General features: G+C 35.5%; 1 protein-coding gene across 1 annotated transcript in view; it reads right to left on the bottom strand.

Moving 5' to 3' along the window:
* LOC105203278 (transcription factor EC) overlaps positions 1–20,979 on the bottom strand; it is a 136,593-nt gene extending 115,614 nt beyond the window's left edge. Inside the window, 5 exon segments of the mRNA XM_026139239.2 lie at positions 378–767; positions 3,590–3,797; positions 20,557–20,737; positions 20,740–20,922; positions 20,925–20,979. Of these exon segments, the coding sequence (XP_025995024.2) occupies positions 378–767; positions 3,590–3,797; positions 20,557–20,737; positions 20,740–20,922; positions 20,925–20,964 (1,002 nt within the window). The 5' untranslated portion in view covers positions 20,965–20,979.
* Positions 20,980–23,183: the final 2,204 nt, after the last annotated feature.

Below are 23,183 nucleotides of genomic sequence, written 5' to 3' on the forward strand. Positions count from 1 at the left end.
GTTTGGCATTAAAAAAATAATGGTAAAAGCAAATTTACTTTTTAAATAACAAAAACGCGATAATTATAGTTACTTAAAAAAAATAACTTTTCCAACTCTGCTCTTTTCTTGTTGAGAATCCTAAATAATTCAAAAATTAATTATCAAAAAAGTTTCCATTTAAATTATGTTTAAATAATTCTTATCATGCATTTCTATAACTAATAACTTTTCTAAGAGAAAGGAACAGAATATTTTCGCTTAAAGGTGGAGACGGGGGAAGGACGAAATATCGTATCTCACGGTTAGTTCTATTTGACTTCTCGCATTCTCTGGCTTGAGAAGCACTGCGCTGTACAATCTACGCGATCAACTCGCACATTACACACCGCACGTACCTCAGAGTTGCTGGTGGCGACGCTGGACAGACCCGGGGACATGGTACCGGTGGTGGTAGGGTCCGGGCTCGCCGAGACCACCGTGGGGTTACCCGGGTGATGCGGCAGCAGCGCGGGGGCGTGCGGATACGAGGCGAGATGAGGATGCTGCGGCTTCGGGTGATGCAGCTGCGGACCGGGTGGTGCACTTTGCACTACCATAGGGACGGCTGGCGGCCCGGCGTCGACCGGCGTCCTGCCGCCGCCCTCGCTACCGGCGCTGCCTGTGACGACCGCATTGCCACCGCCGCCCTCGCCACCGCGAAACGACTCGTGCAGGTATTGGCGCACCTGGTTCTTCTGCTTTTGGACGACGTGATAGCGAGTCGGATTCTCCAGCAACGTACGTACCTGAAAAAAAATTCGGCACGTCGCGTTAGCACTTTACTCCAAAGCAGGAGTCGGTTGTGTTTAAATTAACATTATTTAAAATACGTATTTCAAATAAAATAATGCAGTTGTTTAGTATTTATTATTTTAAATGATCTCTTAAGATCTATTTCTTATTTTCAACTTTAAATGAAAAAAAGAAGTATTTGATTCTAAATGAGTAGTTTAATTTAAATTTTTACTCCTAAATAATTTCGATTGAGTTTTGTTTTCTTTGTAGAAATTAAAAAAATAGAAACCAGTGTTGTAAAGTGGTAATGGGGACAGTGGTAATGGGGGCGGTGGTAATGTTACGGTGATCCTACTCGTCACTTGTCTGATTCTATTAAGATTTTACTGAAGATTCTGTTGAAGAGCTTCATGTATGTGATACATGTATAATTACAATTAAATATGTGAAAATACTTAATTCGAATAAACAATTCGAATAAACAAAATCATAACAAAAAATATTTTGTATTTAAAATTTTTATTTAAAATGTATATTTCTTATTTTACATTTTAAATAAGTTTTTGAAATCTATTTTATATTTTCTTTTTATTTTAAATAAACCGTATCAGTTATTTTATCGACTTTCCTACTTCTAAGCGAGTCGCGAGATAACGACAATCAAAAAATTAGTTAACTGTTTCGAAGTAAGCATCACCATTACATTAAAAGAACGCTTTTACTGAAATACAGATATAAATTAAAAATAATTACATTAAATCTCAAGAAAAAAAAATACTATATTGAACGTTTAACCTGGTTGCTTGAATGTGAAAACTTTTCGTTGCGATGTTTGAGCGTCTTATATAATTATTTTGATAGGCCAACATGAAATTAATTTATCTAATTAAATTTGTAGATTCTTTTAGACTGTAGTAAAATTTTTCTTTCCCGTATACTTATTGTAACTTAATTTATTAAGAACTACAAAGTTTTTTAATTCAGCAAATGTATTATTATATTGTATCATGGATAATGTAATGAAGAAACTTTTAGATAGATAAATAGAAAAAACAGAAGCAACGTTATTTTCTTTTGTTTTTCCAGATAATATCGATTTTTATAAGTGTTTGTAGCGCGCCACGAAAATCTGAGGACAATCAAACCGGGATTACATTAACATTTAATTCGCGATGCCCTGTTTTAGTCATATTGATCTAATATACAGAATATTCTAGTATCGAAAAACGATCTCTCAAGGTCAATTTTAAAACTGAAATGCTGCTGACATGTGTTCACAGTAGAAAATGCAAAAAATCAAGAGATAATAATTAAGAGATAAAAAAAAGATATAGATCAATACATAAAAACACAATCAATTAAAAACGAAAGTAAGGCCTATTTCATAGCTAGCTCTTCGTGCTAATACTTCTCATATAATCTCACATTTTCAAATTCATCAAATTGTGTACCAAAATTTTCCGCTCTTGAAACACTGCAATCATAAGTAGAATACGAATAACAATATCACTCTATTAAATTGATAATCAATTTAATAATAATGATGCTAATAAGCATCTTCTTTTCCTAAATACATTAAAAAAATTTTGAAAATAATTAATTATAAAATTAATCCTTAATTTAATAATTAAGCATTTTATATCTCTAGCGAGAAAAAGACGCAATTTAGAAGTTGTTCCCAATTACTCTACACAAGCACATCTGTTATCTTAATTCAGCGATCTTGGGGATCGTTTATCTCATGTGAGAACTGTATGACGAGAACATTATCGCAGCTGCATTTGGACCGTTCGCGAACGCAGCAACCATATTGCGTGGAGCAAATTGCGAAGGTAAACCATCGACGACTCTCGTGCCCCTCGCCTCTCGTATCCGCTCGCCATCTAACCATTACTTTGGGCGGTCTAACAGTATAGACACGGTGCACCGAATAGATCTATTAACGACGCTACAGAATTCGGCTCGCCTTACTGCGATACGGCGAACTACTGGAACCTCGGAACTATACGGTATCGTTATCTTAGCCGCGCCCGCCCGCCCCTATGTATATCTATATGGAGCTTTAAGCGACGGAAACGCAAACAACGGTAACCGAATGCTTGACCCTACCGCTGTGCTACTTGGATAACAAGACTCTATCTAGGAAAACCCCGCGTTGGACTTAGGATACTTCGGTACTTGCGCCAAGTTCTAGCTTTAACGGTCGCCCCAGTTTGGATACAAAACATCAAATACAAGGAAAATCAAAGGAAGAGGCTAAGAATGTTGGCAAAACATCGAAGTACGCTCGCGGTTGTGCTTATCGAAATGTAGATTATTTAATTTATGACATTGTAGGCGATAATGAATTTGGACGCGATGTTACAGGCGCGAGCCTCACGCGAGCTACGTGACCATTTCAGGGATCGTAAGCAAAATGCAATTATAGATATTTCAATTAAGAAACTTTTTACCTGACATGCAAGTAAGTATAAGCTATCAGGATGCACCGAATGAACAATTTTTGTGTTAAGTAGAATTTTTTGTTTTAAGATATTTTTTCTCTCAAGTGTATGCACGAAATATGTATTCAATATGCATATGCAGAACACAAAACGCATCGCTTTAAATCACATAACAAATTGCTTGTGCGAAACGAGAGAATCACGTGATTCATATAATGCTATGCTATGCCATAATATAATAAAACTAGGAATATGATATAATATAATATAATAACGTGATATTGCACAAAGCAAGATAATTCTATCATATTGCGCGAATCGAGTGCGAGCAATTCGCGCGAGCAATTTAGCATCGATCGAACGATGTATGTACGAAGGCGGCGGCGTACTTGTAATACTTGCGGTGGAACATCCACGCCGATGGTGGGCAACGGCGTAGGCGGCACTGGTCTGGGCGGTGCGGCAGCTGGCCTCTGTTGCTGCAAGCTCTGTCGGAATTCCGCCTGTCGCCTCTCTTGCTCCTGCAGCTGCTCCCGCATCAGTTGCAGCTTCAATTGCGTGCGCGACGTCGGCGTCGCTGTTTTGAACGTCGGCGGACTGAAAAAAGCCAATATTTCCTTCACGTAAGACTTTGTCCAAGACTTCTCGCTCTCTGGCGTACTTTCGCCGTTTATATACGCGCTAACTCGCGCACGAAAGCATCCGTTAAGCTCGAAATTTCTTTTTTCACAAGCCGATACACAGGACAAACGATATCAAACATTAGTATCAAATTAAAACTGATATAGTCCATTTAATAATCATTATTCCATTTATGAGCAAAAAATTATTATATATATGAAATAATGATAATTTTGCTTATATAATTTTGAGGCTCGCGCCTGTATTCTTTTTTAAAAAATTTGATAATCTTAAATTTCAACAAAATATATTTTTATTTTAATATTATAATAGTTGCCTAAAGAACATGATACGATTATTTTAATGATAATTTTGCTTGCAGAATTTAATCTTTTTTAAAAAATTCGATAATCTTAAATTTCAATAAAATGTATTTTTATTTTAATATTATCATAATTATTTGAAGAACGTAATATGATTATTTTAATGAAAATTTTGCTTACATAATTTAATCCTTTTTTTAAAAAATTCAATAATCTTAAATTTCAACAAAATATATTTTTATTTTAATAGTATAAGTTATCTAAAGAACACAGTATGATTATTTTAATATTAATATTAAAAAATTCTAGTTCTTAAAGATATTATTATTGACAAATATTGTCATTTTCTCGATATTTTTTTCACTCAATTTACAAAAATAATTGATAAATATTATTTTTCTTGATAAAATTATATAAAATTATACAAAATTTTTTCACCGTAAATTATGTCTATTTAATGCTATAATCTTATTTTAATATTTAACAGTTTTAAAATAAAGATAATTTCAAAACACGAACGTTTTTGTTTTGTAGAAAGTAAATTATTAACGTAATTCAATTGATTGTAAGATTAAATAATTAACATTTTCAGATGTATCTCTACGAAAATAAAAGATGCTGCGTTACAAATAATATACACAAGAAACATTCTTATTCCTGGAGATAGCTGTAAATTTTTTTTCTATTTGACAAAGTGATACAATTCTTTGTTTAACTTTTAGTAATGTCTAAACGCAAACAAACTATTGATGAAACGAGCATTATCCCATTATCGTTTCAAATCTTCTAGCGGAGCAAGCTTTGTTCGCGTCGTTCGGAATGAGGCTCAATCACTTACGACGCTGCGCGTTTGTGTCGATAAACGCGGGAATATTCAGCGTTGTCAGCTGAACGGGCGCATCGAGTCCCAAGTCCGAGGCGAGACCAATTAATCTCGCAGCGCACAAACAGTATTGAATCGAACTATCTTCGTGACGACAAGAAGAAAACCCCGTAAAGCCAATCGGCACAATTCGCGGCGCGGCCAACTAGATAAGTCATTAACGAACAGACGCGACAGGCGAATAATGGACGTCGCTCGTGATATCGTCGTATTGTTCGAAACGTCAATCTGCCGAATTGATGGAAAAACTGAAAAAGAGGCTAAAAAAATCTCCAGCGTATTTTACGCTGAATTTATAACAGATTTTAATTAGGTAACGAGCTTAAAACACGCATGTTCTAAATAAAGCAAACGAAATAGAATAATCATCGTTATTGATTGACGTAAGTTCTCCATTAACAAATTGTAGTATTAACATAATAATTATACAATTATAATTTTTACATTAATATTAGAAAATAATATTAATGAAGAACTTACATTAATAATAAACAGCAACAGTGCTTATGTATAATTTAATAATTCTTTTAAAAGAATTGAGACAAAAAAAAATAGATCTAATAGTATCCATTTCAATAAATGCCTCTAATATGAACGGCTTGCTGTCTGTCACGTATCAGCAGAAAGATATCTCTTGATTCGTTCAGACAACTAGACGGGAACGTCCTTTATTAATGTTCCAACCGCCCTACCAAATGGTGTTCGAGAATTAATGGCGCCATGATTCGAACGTAAACCGAGTGATGGTATTACCGAATCTTGGCACACAGCGTTGCTACGATTCGATGATATTCGCGCAAAAACGTGCGGAATCTCTCAAACTCGCGAATAGCAAAACGGCTATATATACATAATATAAAGTGCACCATTTATTGCGAAGCCAGTAAAACAGGAGTAAAATTTTCTTCGAACTCGCGCAAATGCCTCGGAAGTCGCGGGCCGAGTTTCGCGAGCACGTAGAACGAACCACACGGGAATATGGCAGTCGCACGTGTCGCTTTTATTTCGATTGATATCGGCGCGAATCAAACCTCTCGCTCGCTCGTTATTAAGCATATAAGAACAAATATGTCGTAGAGACGCATGCCAGGCGTCCGTTTTACTGCCTCGGCTAAAGGACATTCCCAATTCGGGAACAAAGCCAAGATTGGGTCATAGGAAAGCCAAAATAGAGAGAGATTGCGCAATCCGGATCGAACACTAGTTCCCATCTTTCTTTCTCGATGCATCGCGTTTGTCACATCGCAGATATGGTAAATATACCCAGTATGATAAGAAAAATAAAATTGATCGACAAAGATAAATAATTTTCAAATCGATTATTAATTTTATAAATAACAATCTGATATAAAATCGTAATCGTTCGGAGATCTCAATGTTTCTTATTCGCGCTACGCCAACACTTCGTGTAGCACTTCCGATAAAGAGGATGCAAAATAAGAACTTTCCCTTTCTTCATTATTAAAATATTGCCAGAGAAAGAATAGTAAATGTTCAATAAATATTGGCCGATATTCTGCGAAATTGCAATCCAATTAAAAAGTTCAACATCGCTTCTTGGTTAAAACTAGAAATTTATTATGCGGAAAGATTTTTCGTTAAATATATGTATATTAGCTGTCCAACAGATTTCTCATGATGAAGTTAAATATTTATATCTTACAATCTGATATAATCCTTATTATTTAGATATCTCAATGTTTCTTATTCACGCTAAATCGACGCTAATACTAATGCGAGTCTTCGTTTGAAACTAACGAAAAATACACTGAGAAAAAAAATTCCTAAATTTTAATATTTATTCGAATAGTATAAGTACTAATAAAATATTTACATACAATACATAAATTTTTACTGTATAAAACAATTATACTCAAATTAAATTAATGGTTCTTGTACTAAATAAATATATATTTACATTTAGTAACTATTTCATTAGCACTTTGCGAATAAATATTTATTAAAATTTAATAATTTTTCCCTCAGTAAGTACAGAGAACTACTCCCTTTCTTAATTATTACCAGAGATGATAATATTAGAAAAAGGGTAGTAAATTCAATAAATATCGGCAGATATTTCGCTGAGCTGTAATCTAATTAAAAAAATTGAATACCGTTTCTTGGCTAAAATTCATCATACAAAAAGATTTTAAAGATGTGAAATATATTTCAGCAGTCCAACGGATCTCTTACGTTGGATAAGGATTAGAATAAATACTGCATCGATAACGGAACTTTCGGAATAAATGCTTAAGATAGCTAAATGATCAAACTTTGGATTCGATCTCATAGCCAATGGAGGAACAGGAGGCCGGTCTACAAAGGGGAAGAAGACACTGAATACTCGGCCAGGTCTTAAACTCAAAAGCCGTTGTCTTTGTGCGATTACGAAATTAAAAATTCTTCCGTTTTCAGTCGCGCGCTACAGGGAGCTGCCGTAATAAAGCTGTTACAACTTTTATAATAGTAGTACCGGCTGACTTGTGAAAGGCGATTTAATCAGAACACCGACTTTCCCAGAGACCATTAAAATGTCTTGCGAATTTTTCTATCGCCTAAGAGCCGCGCTCCGTTTTCCTCCCGTAACATTCTTGTTTTTAAAAGCCCCGACCCTTTTCATTAACATGTTTATGGAATTTTGTTATAATTAATTAAAATTATAATTTTAAAGATTTTTATCTCGCAGTACCATTATATTACGCGATGCAAATGTGTTACGGAAAGGATGTATAATACCTCTGCCTCATTTTTATTTTCATTAGACTCATAATAAAATGTCAAAGAAAATTCGATTACGCCATTGTGTTATTTTTATATCACTAATTACGTTCCTTATTACATTCCGGTGTGAATATTCGATAATGGGCCAATATGATTAATGAACTTGAGGAAATAATCGCGAGAGAAGATGAAGAAGGTCACAGTGGAAGGTAAGAATCGGGTATTACCAATGTTGGCTGAGTTCGCCGGAAAACTCGCGACCGATTAAGAAACGGAACGAAAATACTCTGATGGAAGATTGGAAAAGTTTCTGATGAAAAATTTTCTGCGGGTAAAGTCGAAGTTGAAATGGAATTGGATACTTTCGTTCCTTTCGGATAATCGTTGTATTGATATTTGGTGGATAAGTCGAGTACTCTCTATCTCCCTTTCTCTTTTCTATTCTCTCTCTCTCTCTCTCTCTCTCTCGTAATCTCGATCGTGTGTGCTTGTCATTATGGCTGTTCGTATTGTTTCAACGCAACCACATCAAATTTCACTTGCTCGTTACGCCATTAATTAGAAAATTTAATATCCCACCTAAACGAAACTTGCCATTGAAAATCAATATAGCTAAATTGCTCTCGTCGAGACCTAATTAAAAGCATCCTTAGTAGGAATTTAATTATTTTCAAATGTCGCGGAGAACGTTCGTAATTGCAGAGAGATAGACTGTAATTTGTTCATTGAAATTTTATTACTATACGAACGATAAAATTCAACAGAGTAAAAATAAATCACATTTTCACCAACCGCTATCGTCAATTAAATAGAACTTTTTCTTTTTTAATTAATAAGAATTCTCACTACGTTCCATAAGTCAATAATCATGTATAATCTCACTACAATAATCATTAATTAATTACCTCGAAACCAATAATATGTAATAGCGGTAATAGGGCAATCCATTTGCCGCAGTTGTGAGCTTACTGTGAATTCGAGCGTTTGATATTTCATTGCATAATTCTCGTTATCGCACAGAGACATTTATTGTTAGGGCTACCGTCTCGAGAATGCGCTCACGCAGCGGGCGTATTGCATAACAATAATCATACCGCACAGAGACAGTGCAATCGCATCGATTCGCTAAATGCGTTCGCGAAAGGTCTCGCGACAAGCAGCTTGACTTTTCATAAACAGTCGGCGGATCGGAGGTGGCCACGGCGCACTCGTATATTTCTCCTCGCGATATTGGATATTGGACGGCCGAAAATAATTTTCGACCGTACGTCGGATACCATTAATTCTCCAAGGTCACGTACGACTCTGCACGAGCAATACCCGCGCGAGTTTCTCTTCCCGTATCGCACTTTTTGCCGGCGGGCCTTTATACATGTCCCGCTTAGAGGAGCGAAGAGGGGAACGGCCGTAATACTGAATTTAGTGCTTATATAAAGAGCGACGCGGAGGATCGCTTATGGCAGCTTCATGCAAATGCGCGCGTACTCTCTTCGATCCTCCTTCTTACTCACTGTCTCTCTATGGGCGGTACGCAAAGAAGGATTCTTGCAGGGGAATCTTGGGGACAGAATCCTCAGTGGTGGGTTTAGTAAACTTAATGCCCGCTCTCTATATATACGCTGAGAGAAAAAAATATGTTACGAGAAAAATTATTTACTCGGTGATCCCAATAACTCATTTACTTGCAGGCAAGTTAAAAGTTTCTTAATTGAAATATTTATGTTAATAAGTAATTTTTATTCAAGTAATTTTTCCTTGACTTCAATTTTAGAAAATATTTACTGTTAGATTATTTTTATATTCAATATAAAGTCTTAATCGGATTTTTTAATTTAAAAAGAAAATTTAATTAAATTTAATAATATTATAAGCTCATTTGTAAAATCATTTCAAATGTAAAGAGTGTAAAAAAATTATATACTTAAGATAATATGTCTATTTGCTAAAATTTTCACTTAAACTAAACAAACAAATGCTTGCAAATATATAGGTCTAGAAAATTTATTTTTTTAAAAAAAGTTTTTATCTCGGTACAAGATTAAGAAAATTATTTTTCAATTATTTCTAAATGTTTACTCAAATTAAGGATACGTCAATTTTAATATCAAATTACTTACAATTTTATTACAAGTTATAAAAAATTTCTTGACTTATAGCAAGAATATTGCAGAGATATTAGAAAATATACGTATAACTTCTGTAGAGAACAAAAAATAGTCAATATAATAAGCTAAAATAAAATATAAATTCTTTTATCGCAATGATGTAGTTCATAATTCTTTACGCGATAATATTTTTATAACTTTAACACTTTGCAGATTTTTAAGCGTTAAGCGCGCTATGTTTTGCACGCCACGTAAGAAACCCGGCACTGGGGATTCCCGAAGAATCACCGAGCAGATATTACAGACCTTGGAAGGTAAAGGACCAGCGGTATTAATGTCATTAGTCTCGAAGAAAATCGGTGGCTCGCCGTCGCCAAAGTTTTATCTTCATTCCCGCGCGGAATGAATTAAGTGAGAAAATATAGCCACTTGCTCCATACCGGCAGGCGGCCGATATAAATCGCGATAATATGGAAAGCAGCTTCTTTGTCGGATTAATGTATACTCTCGACTAAGACGTCGGCTTCGGTCGAACGGGGCCGTACGTGCGCGGAATTTCATCGTCGAAGCGGAGATTATCGTCGTGTGGGTGGGCTCTCGATCGTGAAATTCGAACAGTCATTTACTCCGATATTAGATATTCTCTAGCGAGAGAGCAAATTAACCCTGCACGGAATGCGCGCAAGTGAATTTAATCAACAAGATCAAATCACAACAAGTCAATGTACACTGAGAAAAGGGATATTTCAAAATTTATTTTATTAAAATAAATCTTTATTTAAATACGGAAAAATAAAATTTTATTCCTGGCAAATAGATCAATTAATAATAATAATAAAATAGAGATATATTTCACGGAAATTATATTAATATCAAAATCAAATTTTTTTTTTATAATTAATAAATATCGAAGAAGATGTCGCAAGTAACATTTACTCGTGTTTCGACTTCTTTTTCGCAGTGTAACGTATACATGAAGTTCTATGAATAGAATTTTTTGCAATAACAAATCATTTTTTTTTTGAAAACTTCACACACTATTTTACGACATTGAATTAATTTTTTAATGTTTGTATAACTAATTTTCCATATTAAGATATCAGTTTATTAAATTTATAATCTTGATTGTCTATAAAGAAGCGAATGAATTTAAAAAAATTTGAAGCTACGATTTTCAGCTTACGCCGCTCTTTACAGAAGTAAAACGTATAACACGAAGATAAGATAAAAATTCTTTCTCGATACATTCAGCATCGTATTAAATGCCATGCCACCCTTGCATTCATGACTCCTCAAGTTCTCTCTCGACGTAGAATTTAATAACAGACATTCGGCGAGTCCGTCCGCGAAACAAACCGGCTAGAAATAAATTCCTTCCTCCCGCCCCCGCGTTCCCCAACGTTGCTAATACCCGTTGCGAAAGTTTGCGGGGTTTATGAAAAGCTCGAGAGTGTCGACTGATAATAACAATGATAATCGTAATAAGCAAGCAGCGGAAAACGATTTACCTCGGCCGGGGAGACGGTGGAAACTTGTCGGGAAAACTTCATCCAGTTTACGGAAACGACGCGAAAGAACGGAGAGAAAGAGGCAGATAGATAAATAGGTAGATAGATAGGTAGATAGAGAGAAAGATAAAAGACAGAGATAGTGAGAGAGAGAGAGAGAGTGAATGAGACAAAGAAAAAGGATAACGAGACGGAAATACGATGTTAAAATATGAGTATCTCTTTGAAATATTACGACCAATATCCCGTCAGCAGACAAAGTCCCAATTTGCAATTTGTATCGATATGTCATTTATGTAAGCCGCCTTTCATCGCAATCTTATCTTTCACGTTACGTGCGCTCCCCTTTTTCTCTATCGTATGAGCTATTATATCGTTTGTGCTGCAAATAACAACGTAGACACTTTGAAATACGATAGGGAAAGAAGGGAGGAACAACGTTAAACGCTACGAGAAATAAAAAAAAACCGTCCGTGCGCGATGGCAGAATGTGGCCTTTCAGGTCTATCAAAACGAATTCGCAGGCAGTGCGTTCAAATAACTTAAAATTATTTAGATAAAGATGAGATAAATTACACGCGTGTGCCAACGTATCTTGGATAAGATAACGACAATTTAATTTTAAATTCATCTAGATGATTTTATCTAGATAATTTTAAGATAATGTGGCTGTTGAGCAAAACACAGAATTTAAGATATAAAAACAATATATTTTTGTTTTTGTTTTTTTTTAAATATTTCTTAAAAGCCAGAATTCTTTGAATAATTCAAGCTGATAAAAAGTGTTTCTCTTTCGATTCGGATCAATACGCAAATGAAAATAAAAAAATGAAAAATATAGAAATATATAATTCACATTATATTGACTATAATAAGATTTCTTTGTAAACGTTTTTAGTAAACCATTTACAGTTTTGGGACAATTTTTATATCGCGCTGTTCCCTTACTGTTGTTATCACTACAAAAAGAAAAATAATTAAAGAATGAAGAAGAACTTCATGCTTATTATTGTTAACATTATGAGTAGTTTAGACAACTTGAAAAGAGTAATACATTTTTTTATCTAAGATGAAAATGAAGGTAATATACATTCAAGATAAGACAAAATCAATTTTTCATCCAGTGTAAAACAATTATTTAGATAATTTTATATAGGCAACGGTAAACATTGTTTACAGATTTTCAAAAAAGTAAAAGCTCAATATCGTGCTTTACATTGGAAATGTTTTTCATTCTTAATTTTACGCGGTGAAAATACTTCCTAGCCGTTCGGGAAATGTCTCGTGTAAGAGAGTGTAAAATGATATAGAAGTTGAAGGAAGACGTATAAAGAATATCACACGGGCTGAAGGTAGAAGGTAAAAGTATATCCTACAATTAACAATGTTGAGAAGCGAGGGAGCCTTTCGTGCCGACCGGAATTATACAATGCAGTCGATTAATCCGCAGTAACGAAGCTTTCTAACAAAGTGCACTTAGGTCGCTGCGCCTTGCTAAATGACCACTACTCCCTCTTTCTCCACTCTTCCTCCTCCTCCTCCCCCCTCCCTCAGTTATAGTATTACAAATTTCCCACCGTTAATCTCAACCCGGCAGACAAAACGATCGCGTGGAACACTGCGTCGCTTGCGTGTCACATTAATTCGAGCAAGGGGATTTTAATTGCCAGAACGAACAAAGGAGTATTGTGACGCAATATTTTTCATTACGGCAGATGAAAAAAAAAAAAAGAATTGTCTCCGCCCGATGTCCATTTTACGGCGAACAAATGAAAAGCCGCGATTATGTGCAAAATTTTAATGATAGACAAATTGAAAAAAAAAAAAGTATATTACAAGTTGTAATTTTATTTCTACCGCAGTGTAACTTTTAATATCACGTGTGTGTGTGTGTGTGTGTGTGTGTGTGTGTGTGTGTGTGCGTGTGCGTGCGTGCGTGTGCGTGTGTGCGCGCGCGCGCGTGCGTGTGTGTGTGATATGACGTCGAGATATTAATCAAAGGTAGCGCAATTAGCGTTTCGGGATCGACAAATATCGCAACGTACTCCGTATTAGTTTCGCAATTTTGCGTAGGAGGCACGCATCGTGCTTTCACCCCGAGCTACGTTACGATATTCCGGAACCGCACAGAGATCCGCGTAACCGAAATCGATCGCAAACGATCGCTTACAGCGGGAGACTTGGCCCGTAAGCTCGAAATTCTCGTGCGAGATTACGTCTTCGCAAGCTCCACCGTACGGAGAGTAAACGCGGAGTTTGCTGGCCGGAAAATTACGCAAGTTGACCGTGCGGAATCTCGACCGTAATCTTCGGCGCGTACGTGCACATACACGTGCAGTGGCTGTGAATCGTGCCGGACGATCGGGCGATACGGATTCGGGTTATGCAAATGCAGGAACCAGCGAGAAGAGATAGAGAGAGAGAGAGAGAGAAAGAGAGAGAGAGAGAGAAGGGGGGCGAGAGGGAGAGAAAGGGAGAAAGAGAGATGAAGATCAGCCGATACGTTACACAACGCGGAGGCGACGCGACGTTACCGTTACCGTTACCATTCTCGCTTACCGTAGCGGAACCGGGGAAGGTAATCGAAAGCCCCCGGACGAAAATCAGGAGGACGAAAATCAGGAACAAGGTCGTGCGAATGGCGACCGGCACGCGCGCGCGATGTAATTAGCCCGTGCGACAAGGCGATTTACCGAGAAATTATTCGCGATACGGTCAACGTAACATTTACGGCGCAAAGATGGCCGTTGGGCAAGACTCGTGTAATTGTGTAATTTAATCGTGAATTACGCACACCGTACGAAGATCGGTTGATTCTCCTTCCCCTCCCCGCGCAAATGTATCGTATGGAAAATGATTTTTCGCCTAATGAAAATGGTTTCCTGCAAAAATTATTTGTTTGCGTTTCTGTGCTATTGGTGCTGAAAATATACGATGAACTACTATTATGGCAAGAGTAGATTAATCACAGCGATGGTTGTAACTGAAATTTGCAGAGTCACAGCAATGACGACCGTCGCGCGTGATAAATGTACGACTTAAAAGCACGAGCTCCAAGACCCCAGAATGATTATATACTGTCGGAATGTGATTAGATCAGTAACATTTGTAGAGCAAAAATGGCCGCGAATAGCCAAATATAAATTGAGAAATAATGGCATTAGATCCTGCATTTGGGAATTTATAATTTAAACGCTGCACCGAGAGAAAAGTATTTAGTATTTGTGACTGTAATCGCATGGTAAAGTAATTATAATTAGGAACTTTATTTTTATTGTTATTGCTATAATGTTATAATCTTGTGTTTATAGTTCTATCAACTATGAAAAAATGGTACTATAAATTATAATAATTTCATATATTTTAATATAATAACAATACTATAAACAATCATTTTTTTTTGTAAAGCAAAATATAAAGAAAAGATTAGCCAATTTATAAGCAAAATTCTCGCTTAATTCATTAATAATTTTAAGCCGCAATCAATTATCCAAGTTATTTTATAGTTAATATTTCTATGAAGTAAATTCAATTAATTATAGCAAATATAATTATTTTTTTAACATTTTTTTTATTATTTTTGAAATAAAAATACCTATAATAATTTTTTGGAGTATATCACACTGAGAAAAATTTTTAATAAAAAAAAAAGATTTTCTTAAAACCATTTATTTTAATGCATTTGTTAATCAGTAAAAACTTTTAAAATTTTGTATACTTAAGATAATATATTTAAATAAATAAACATATTACCTTAAGTAAAAGTATAAAATTGTATTTTTACACTTTTTTACATTTAAATAATAATTTCACAAAGAAGCTTATATTATTATTATACTTAATTAAATTTTCTTAGATTAAAAAATCTGGTTATTTTAAATATAAAAACAGTTCAACAGTAAATATTTTTGTAAACTGCAAGAAAAAAATTACTCATTTAAAAATTATTCTTTCATTTTATTTACATGAATATATCAATTAAAAATTTTTTAATTTGACTGCAAATTAAATTGCTATTATTTACGTACTGAGTAAAATAATTTTTTTGTGTTAAGAAAAAGTTTTTTGTTTTATGATATTTTTTCTCTCATAAAATAGAAAAACTGTAATTTGAATCATTAAAACAATTATAAATATATAATTGGCACCGAAAGTAATTATAAATTATAATTAAGTTATGCTAATTGCAATTATTTTTTTCTTTCAGTGAGCATTGAGAAAGTAGTATTTAATATTTATAAAAACAATTGAATGTTAAAATAAAAATAATCATAATTTTTAATTTCATTTTAGATGTCAATATATTTAAATTATGATAATTGCAACTATTTTTTATCGGTATAATATATTACATTATTTACTAACATGACAGCAATAATAACAATAAAAATGGAATTTCTAACCATATTTGTTTGAACATTCATTAGAATAGCAAATATCAAATATTTTTTCGCCAGTGTAATGTTTATTTTCTTTACGAAATGTATATTGACGTCTTATTGATCTCAGTGCCTCATCAAACTATTTCCGTCAATAATTCCTTCTTGTATTATTATCACACTTTCAATACAATTCATTTCGAAAGAGAGATACTAAAAATAGCACGCGATAATCGCTATAACTATTCTGTAGTCTACAACTGCGCTAAAAATAACCGAATTAGAATTATATAGGTCTACTTGAAATTCGCGAAGTCATTGGCTACGATTGTCGTAGCCGGTTATATATAAACGGTTATGTATATATGAGCGACTTAAAAACGCGAGTTCTGACTAAAGCAGAATCACGACTTGTTCCCGGAGCGTCGGAGGCGCGTTACGATCTGGATCCTGTCCAAGTGTCAGCGCGTATAAGAAAACCAAACGCCAACCGATATGTGGATTTCGGTACACATTTGCATTTTCTCGCGTATATAATATCTACATTCGTGCAGTTTGATTCCGACCGAAAGCGAAAAAGATTTGATAACTTTTTGGCGCGCCAAGTTACACGCGCGTGATGAATCGGCCGTAGGCACTTCCTGGCTTTATCCGAAAGAAAAAATATTATTTAATTTATACGCGTGGCTATTATTGGGGTTTTTCGTAGCTTCCATATTCATTTACAACTTCTACCCGCCACGGAGCTCGTAATTTTACCTCCCGTGCACTTTTCCTCCACGGCCACGCCGCCACCACCGGTAGCACGAAATTGTTTGAATATTTATGACGCGTGTGCGCGATTGTATGAAACTACGTTACACAATGTATTTTACGCATACCGGTAATCGATGGAGAAATGGTGGGCGTTTACATCAGCGTGTGTACAGAGAGAGAGAGAGAAAGAGAGGACGGTTAAATTCAGATAATTTCAGCGGACAATGTTTATGTTATGTTATGACAAGCTTGGTTAAATGTAACGTGCTAAATTTAACATCGGACCATTCAGCCTCAATAGAATTTTTGGATCGATTATTATCAGAGAGGCGCGTTGTTCGAGTACCGCAGTAATATTACTGTTAGTAATGCTATAATTAATTACTTCGGGATTATTACCAGGCCTTAATCGACGATGTTCTGCCGTTAACGCGAGAGCAAAATAATGCGGAAATTGATCGTGAATTCTCAAAGTATATTAGTTGTAAAGACGAAAATGACTGAAAAAACTAAAAACTTTGTGTAAAAGTTTACTAAACAAGTTTTATACGCGGATATAAGGAAGAGTTGCCAAATGCTATTAATATATGTTAAACCTTTCAGTAATAACAAATTAATTTGTTATAAGCTCTTCTGTAACATGCTGCGAAAAGTGTGATTTAGAAAACCAGTCGCATAAACGTAATCCATGATCTCTTAAATTGTATTTGTCTTCGAAAGTATCGAATTTATGAATTAAAGTAATTAAAAATATAAGGAACCACGTTGACTAACATTTATTAATAATTTATCAAAAAAACGATCAGATATTCAATAATTAATAACAATAATGAAAAAAGAACACCAATATAAAATTAACTTGAATTTATTTTTATAACTGACTTATTCTTATTCAAATACTCGTTTTACTATTATCACTTATCAATTTTACGTTTATCATCTCTTTATAATAAAATTTATGATCTTACGAATTAGGAAACTTGATGCAGTGTGTAAAAATATTGATTCAAGTTTTATAATAATTTTAAATACGTATAAACGGTGAATGTAAAATATTCTACACAGAGCTTTCTTTTAAGAAAATATAACAATTTAAAATAAAATTGCATAATTACTTTATTATCAGCTACGTAAGCTGATGAAAAATTTACATCGGATACATTTAATTTTCCAAAATGCTGATAGCATGCACAAAACAAAATAAAACTTCCTGAAGTTTTGTCTGTATTACTTATTTTTTACTTACTTTTTATTTTTGTCGCAAAATGTTGCTTATATAAAGTAAAAATGTAAAAATATTGAATAGGTACGCTTTAAGAGATCGGTATGCATTCAGCAACTTTCCCCCATATATTTTTCGACATTTAATATTATTCTCCTGGAATTTAGCTTTATAGTATTCATCCGGAAGATTTCTGTACAAAGATAAATGTAAATAATCAAAATTAGTACAATGACTAAATGACGGTGGTCGTGGTTACCTAGATCATTGTCAGTAGGAAGCAGGAAATGAATTCAAAGCTTATGTTATTTGAACAAACACATCTCTTTTGTGTTTATTTAATCATTTTAATCATTAAAGGAACCTAGAAACGTTAAATATCGAAATAACACATCAAACGTACATCAAACGTTTTAACAATTAATATCAAGAAAAATAAATTTTGTCTTCTTTCAGTATTTTGACAAAAATACAGTTTTTAAATCTGGATTTTTTTTTAAATCTCAATTTAAAAATACCCGCTTGGTTCTTTAATTATTCGCATACAATTTTATATTGAAGATCAAAAAAGATATTCGTCAATTTAACATGTAAAGAAAACATTCATTAATCTATATAAAACTACTTAAGTATTCGTAATGATCCAAGATAAACACGAATAGCTATATTTTATCGCAAGGCGCGTTCTAAGAGCAAGTAATAAAAATGTCAGCGCTGAAATATCGCAAACCGTCTATCGCAGCTGATGTTTTCAAGGTTTTGGATTTGACGATCCTAGCGCTGTTTTTCACGGGCACAGATTATAAAGGGAGTTTTCAGAAGACGTCAACATTGCGAGATTGCGCAATGCAGTCGGGCCCGGTTGCAATTCGCAACTTTCAGAAACGCACCGTTTTCGTCCGTCGGTCGCAGCCGCCACGCTCGCTGCTCGCAACGGGACGGTCGACGGGAGTCGAATCGCGGGCAAGCGGAGACGAGCGCGATTCGCGCGATTCACTGACGAGTTGCAGCAAGGACGTTTAAATTTGGACGTAGTGTTTACGACCGACGTAGACGACGTGCACGACGATCAAGTGCAGAGCGCTTAAAGCAGGAAGAGCCGGTGTATGTACGCGTTCCTCGTCTCGAGACGGTGGAAGTCGATACGCGACGTTGACTACCGATGCGGATTGTAAACCAAGCAATAACGACAACGTAAATGTAACCGATAAAACCGAGACAGAACGGATTGCACGAGTAATTTGCAACGGAGATTCATTCGCAATGTACTCCTAGCGTTGCTTGAAATAAAGACAAAGATAAATAAATCAAAGTCTATAAATCACACGCGTATTTTTACAGACGTATGGGTCTCACATATCTCTCAACGTTACTAAAAATAGAAAAATTTTATAGAATATTACATTTGTCTATCTATGTAAAATTCGAGCACAATTCACTTATTTGTTTAAAAGTTACGTAATTTTTCGTTTACTCTTGATTCTTATATAAATTAAATAAATTCGCGTTTTGCAGTACATACTTGTATATTTGATGAGAAAGTATGTTACATTATCAATTAAATCAAAATTTTTACAAACATATTAACAAAACTCTATTGAATATTCGTGCAAAAATTCATTTAGATCCATCTACTCGTTTGAAAGTTATTTATTTAAAACTACAGCAAATATAATTTTTGCTGCGAAAAACATCAAAATGAAACTTTTTATTTTCTTCTTTGCGGCTTGTTTTCAGGGCCAAAATTCGGGTATTTGCGTTCAAAATTTTTTGTCGTTGATTAGAAAAAAAAAAGAATAACTTAAAGAAGCCTTCAGTTTTTAAATTTCGTTAACTTTTAACTCGTATTGCTTAGCTGGAATTTCAGAATCCAGAGTCTACGTTTTAACAAGACGATCAATAATCTCTTCGAAGCCCTGAGCGATATTAAAATGCGAGAAATAATTGCAAACTCGGAGGAATCCTTACTTCTTCATTATATATTTTTTCAAGATAACGGTTAACAACGAGAAAAAACGTACTGCAAAAACATGAATAAAAACACAGAATAGTTAGAAATACGCGACATTTTTCGATTACGTGGTCGATGCACGAAAATATTGTCCACTTCACGCTCATGCAACTGTGCTATCGAACAATAGCTGTGCTATCTTTAGTTTTCACAGAATATTAGTGAAATAGTCACCGTACAGGCGTATCTGCAATCAACATTCCAGATTACATCACTCTACCGACGTAGATTATTCTTAATTCTTCGTACATCCTGTTTTTATCAAACTACCTGAGCCACTAGTAAAAGGTTGTGTTTCTTTTCTTTTTCAAAGACTTTGGATTCTAAAAATCCCCCAAAAATTCGGGTATACCCCTTTTATTATAATATTCAGTAATACGATTGTACAATTACGTAACCCAAAACGTTCTTGCCTTTTTTTTGTAGAAGCCTGAACTTGAGCAGAATCAGTAAAGCGAGAAGAATCGCTTAGATCAACATGACTCTTTGTTTCCTTCTAATTCTTAAAAAAATAAAGAGCAAGTTAAATCGAGATTAAAAATTAATCTACGTTAAGAGAAATAAACACATGTAATAAAGACCAAGAGCACAAACGGGAACAAATGGCTATAGGTATCGTATAACCATAGCGTGGTACGTGACGCGTAAAATTTCTCCGACATGACGAAAAGATATTAATACATCCTGAAGTAGGCGTCCGAATTTTTTTAACACCAGGCAACGCAAACGCGAACGCACAATGAATTAAAGAGTAACAGCAAATAAAGTAACTGTATAATGCGCACGAACATCAGACACTAAGGAGTTAGTCTCGATCGGTGCAGTACCAGCCTTGCGGTCGCGTGGCGCGCAACGGCCGTGCCACGGTGGGATAGCTGGCGGGCAAGCCAGGCCCGGGTGTCCCGTCGACGATCGACGGGTCCATCTCGAGGATCATCCGCAGATCCTCGTCGATGCCGATGTGCACGCGCACCCGTTGCTCCTCGTCGTCGACGGGCGAGCGCGTTCATCCGCGACGGGACAATCGTAAGGTAGAGACGACGTCGTCGCGCCGGCGAGGTGCAACGACGCTCGCGGCGACGTCGTCGTCATCGTCGTCGCCGTCGCCGTCGTCGTCGTCGTCGTCGTTGTCGACGGTCGTCGAACCACGACGTCGTTGATGCGATCCAATCGCGACACCAGCTCCTCGAACCGACGATCTGCTGCACGGTCTCGGACGCGCCGCCGCCTTGCATCGCACGTTTACGCGCGCGAACGCGCGAGCGAATCGGCCGACCTGGGGCGTCGCGACGCTACTACTAAAACCGGAGCATCGTCGTTAATAACGACGACGACGACGACGACGACGACGATGACGACGACGACGGCCACGCCGACGACGACGACCGCGACGACGGCAGCGACGATGACGAAGCGCCAGGTAACCAGCAGACGCTCTAAACGCGGATCCTGTCATCTCTCGCTCTCCTCCTCCGCGAGGAACGCGGCCAGCTGACGTCTGTCGGTTTTCTCTCTCTCTCTCTTTCTCTCTCTCTCTCGCACCCGCTTATTTATTTTCACTCGATATATGGCCTCGTGAAAATTCAACGCTCGTGAGACACGTGGCATTTTCCTAAACGATCGTTGATCCTGCCTGGTGTTCAAAGAAAGATGCCAAACGGATTTACACGTGTAGAAGATAGAGGATTATTAAATTAGACATCTAATTGTTCAAATATTAGCTTCGTTAATTAAAATTCCAAATACAATATAAATAAATAAACACCTCGTGTTTATGTACAATTAATTGCAGGTTCTAGGTACACGCAGATGTATGCATTAATTGATTTACTTTAATTAAATTTCTCAATTAATCAATAATTATGTGAAATTAAACAGCTAATTGATAATCAATATTTAGTCAATATGTAACAGATAATTTTCCGAACGTATACACGTCTATACTGCTTTGAGTGCTAAATGCGTAGTACGAATACGCGCCAAGATGTTTGGAGTGTTCTCACTACTTCGCCTGAATCTACTTATTGTTAGCCTATCTCGTTTGTTAGCCTATCTCGTTTATTTTTTTTTTTTCACCTCACGATCGCCATTTAGCGGAACACTAATTTTTTGTACAATCTGCGGTTTTTAACAAAACTATTTCAGCTATTTGTTACACATTTCCAAGCTCCACAATTTAAAAATTGAAAAAGCAAGAAGATTAATTTTACACATGAAGAAGTCACTGTATCAAAACTATCAAAACTAAAGATAACACCACACGCAAATACTCTGACAAATATATATGCTCGTGAGATTAAACGGTATCGTTATCTTAATAAATATAAATTCGAGCTTTAACATAATATGGAATTCTGCATTTTAAAAATAAGAATAATAAAATAGTGAATATAAATTTGTTTACTCTATTGCCGTTTCGATTTTTTCCATTTCAATTTAAAGTACCATATAAAAATTATAGAGAGAAAGATAATAATCGTGGTGTAGTACAATGCAGTTAGGCAACAGCTGAATGCATCGCGAAGCACGTATTATCGCGTACCGTGTGTTACAACATATTGAATTTAGAATATGCATTCTCTCGCGCGCGCGAGCGGAAAAATCGTAATAAAGCGACAGAATTTCTATGTTCATATTTGCACATTCGCGAATGTGAATCAGGGGAATCACCGAAGCGTCCGCTGCTTATCCTCTCTCCCACGGACAACGGATGAAAAATGCGTCATCTTCCTCCTTCGGTGCGGTAACAAATAACCGTTTACACGCTCGCACGCGTCGAGTTCAAGTTTATTATTACGCGCGTACTTGAATAACTTCGATGATGCTCTATTTAGATTATAAATTGTGCGCTTGTACAAATACATCCCGGGAAAAAGAATGTAAACTCCGAATAGCAATAATACTTATTTTTTTTTTTACTATTCGTTCATATATTATTTATAAAAATTTATATAAAATATAATTTTGCGTATTAAAAAAAATAAAGTATTGTATATAAGGTGGTGTTATTGTACATAAAGAAAAATTGACTGATCCTAATAGGAAAGAAAATTTCACTCACAATACTGATTGAAAGAAAATAAAGGATGTATTCAGGATCACAATTCAGTGATGAAAACCGCCATAACGTAATTCTACCCCCCCCCCACTCCGTTCTATTTTTATTCGATTTCTATTTACTTTATTTAAAAAGATTCTTTTAAATTTACATTCACTACATTTCCTTTAAATGTATTCTATGTCATGCATATTTTATTATGTTTAAATGTCTATCCAACCAAGTCACGTCTGAACTAACTCTGCAAAACTCTCGACGATGCCGTGTGCATACACAGGTGCGCGATACGTCTTGCATCACATACAGCGACACGGCTCATCTGTCGAAGAAGCGTTATGTAACGTACGACGAAGAACAGCTGTCGGCGGGCGTTCGGACGCGCGAGCAAACAACTTG

The sequence above is a fragment of the Solenopsis invicta genome, chromosome 5 (genome assembly GCF_016802725.1).
Source record: "Solenopsis invicta isolate M01_SB chromosome 5, UNIL_Sinv_3.0, whole genome shotgun sequence".
NCBI classification, from domain to species: domain Eukaryota; kingdom Metazoa; phylum Arthropoda; class Insecta; order Hymenoptera; family Formicidae; genus Solenopsis; species Solenopsis invicta.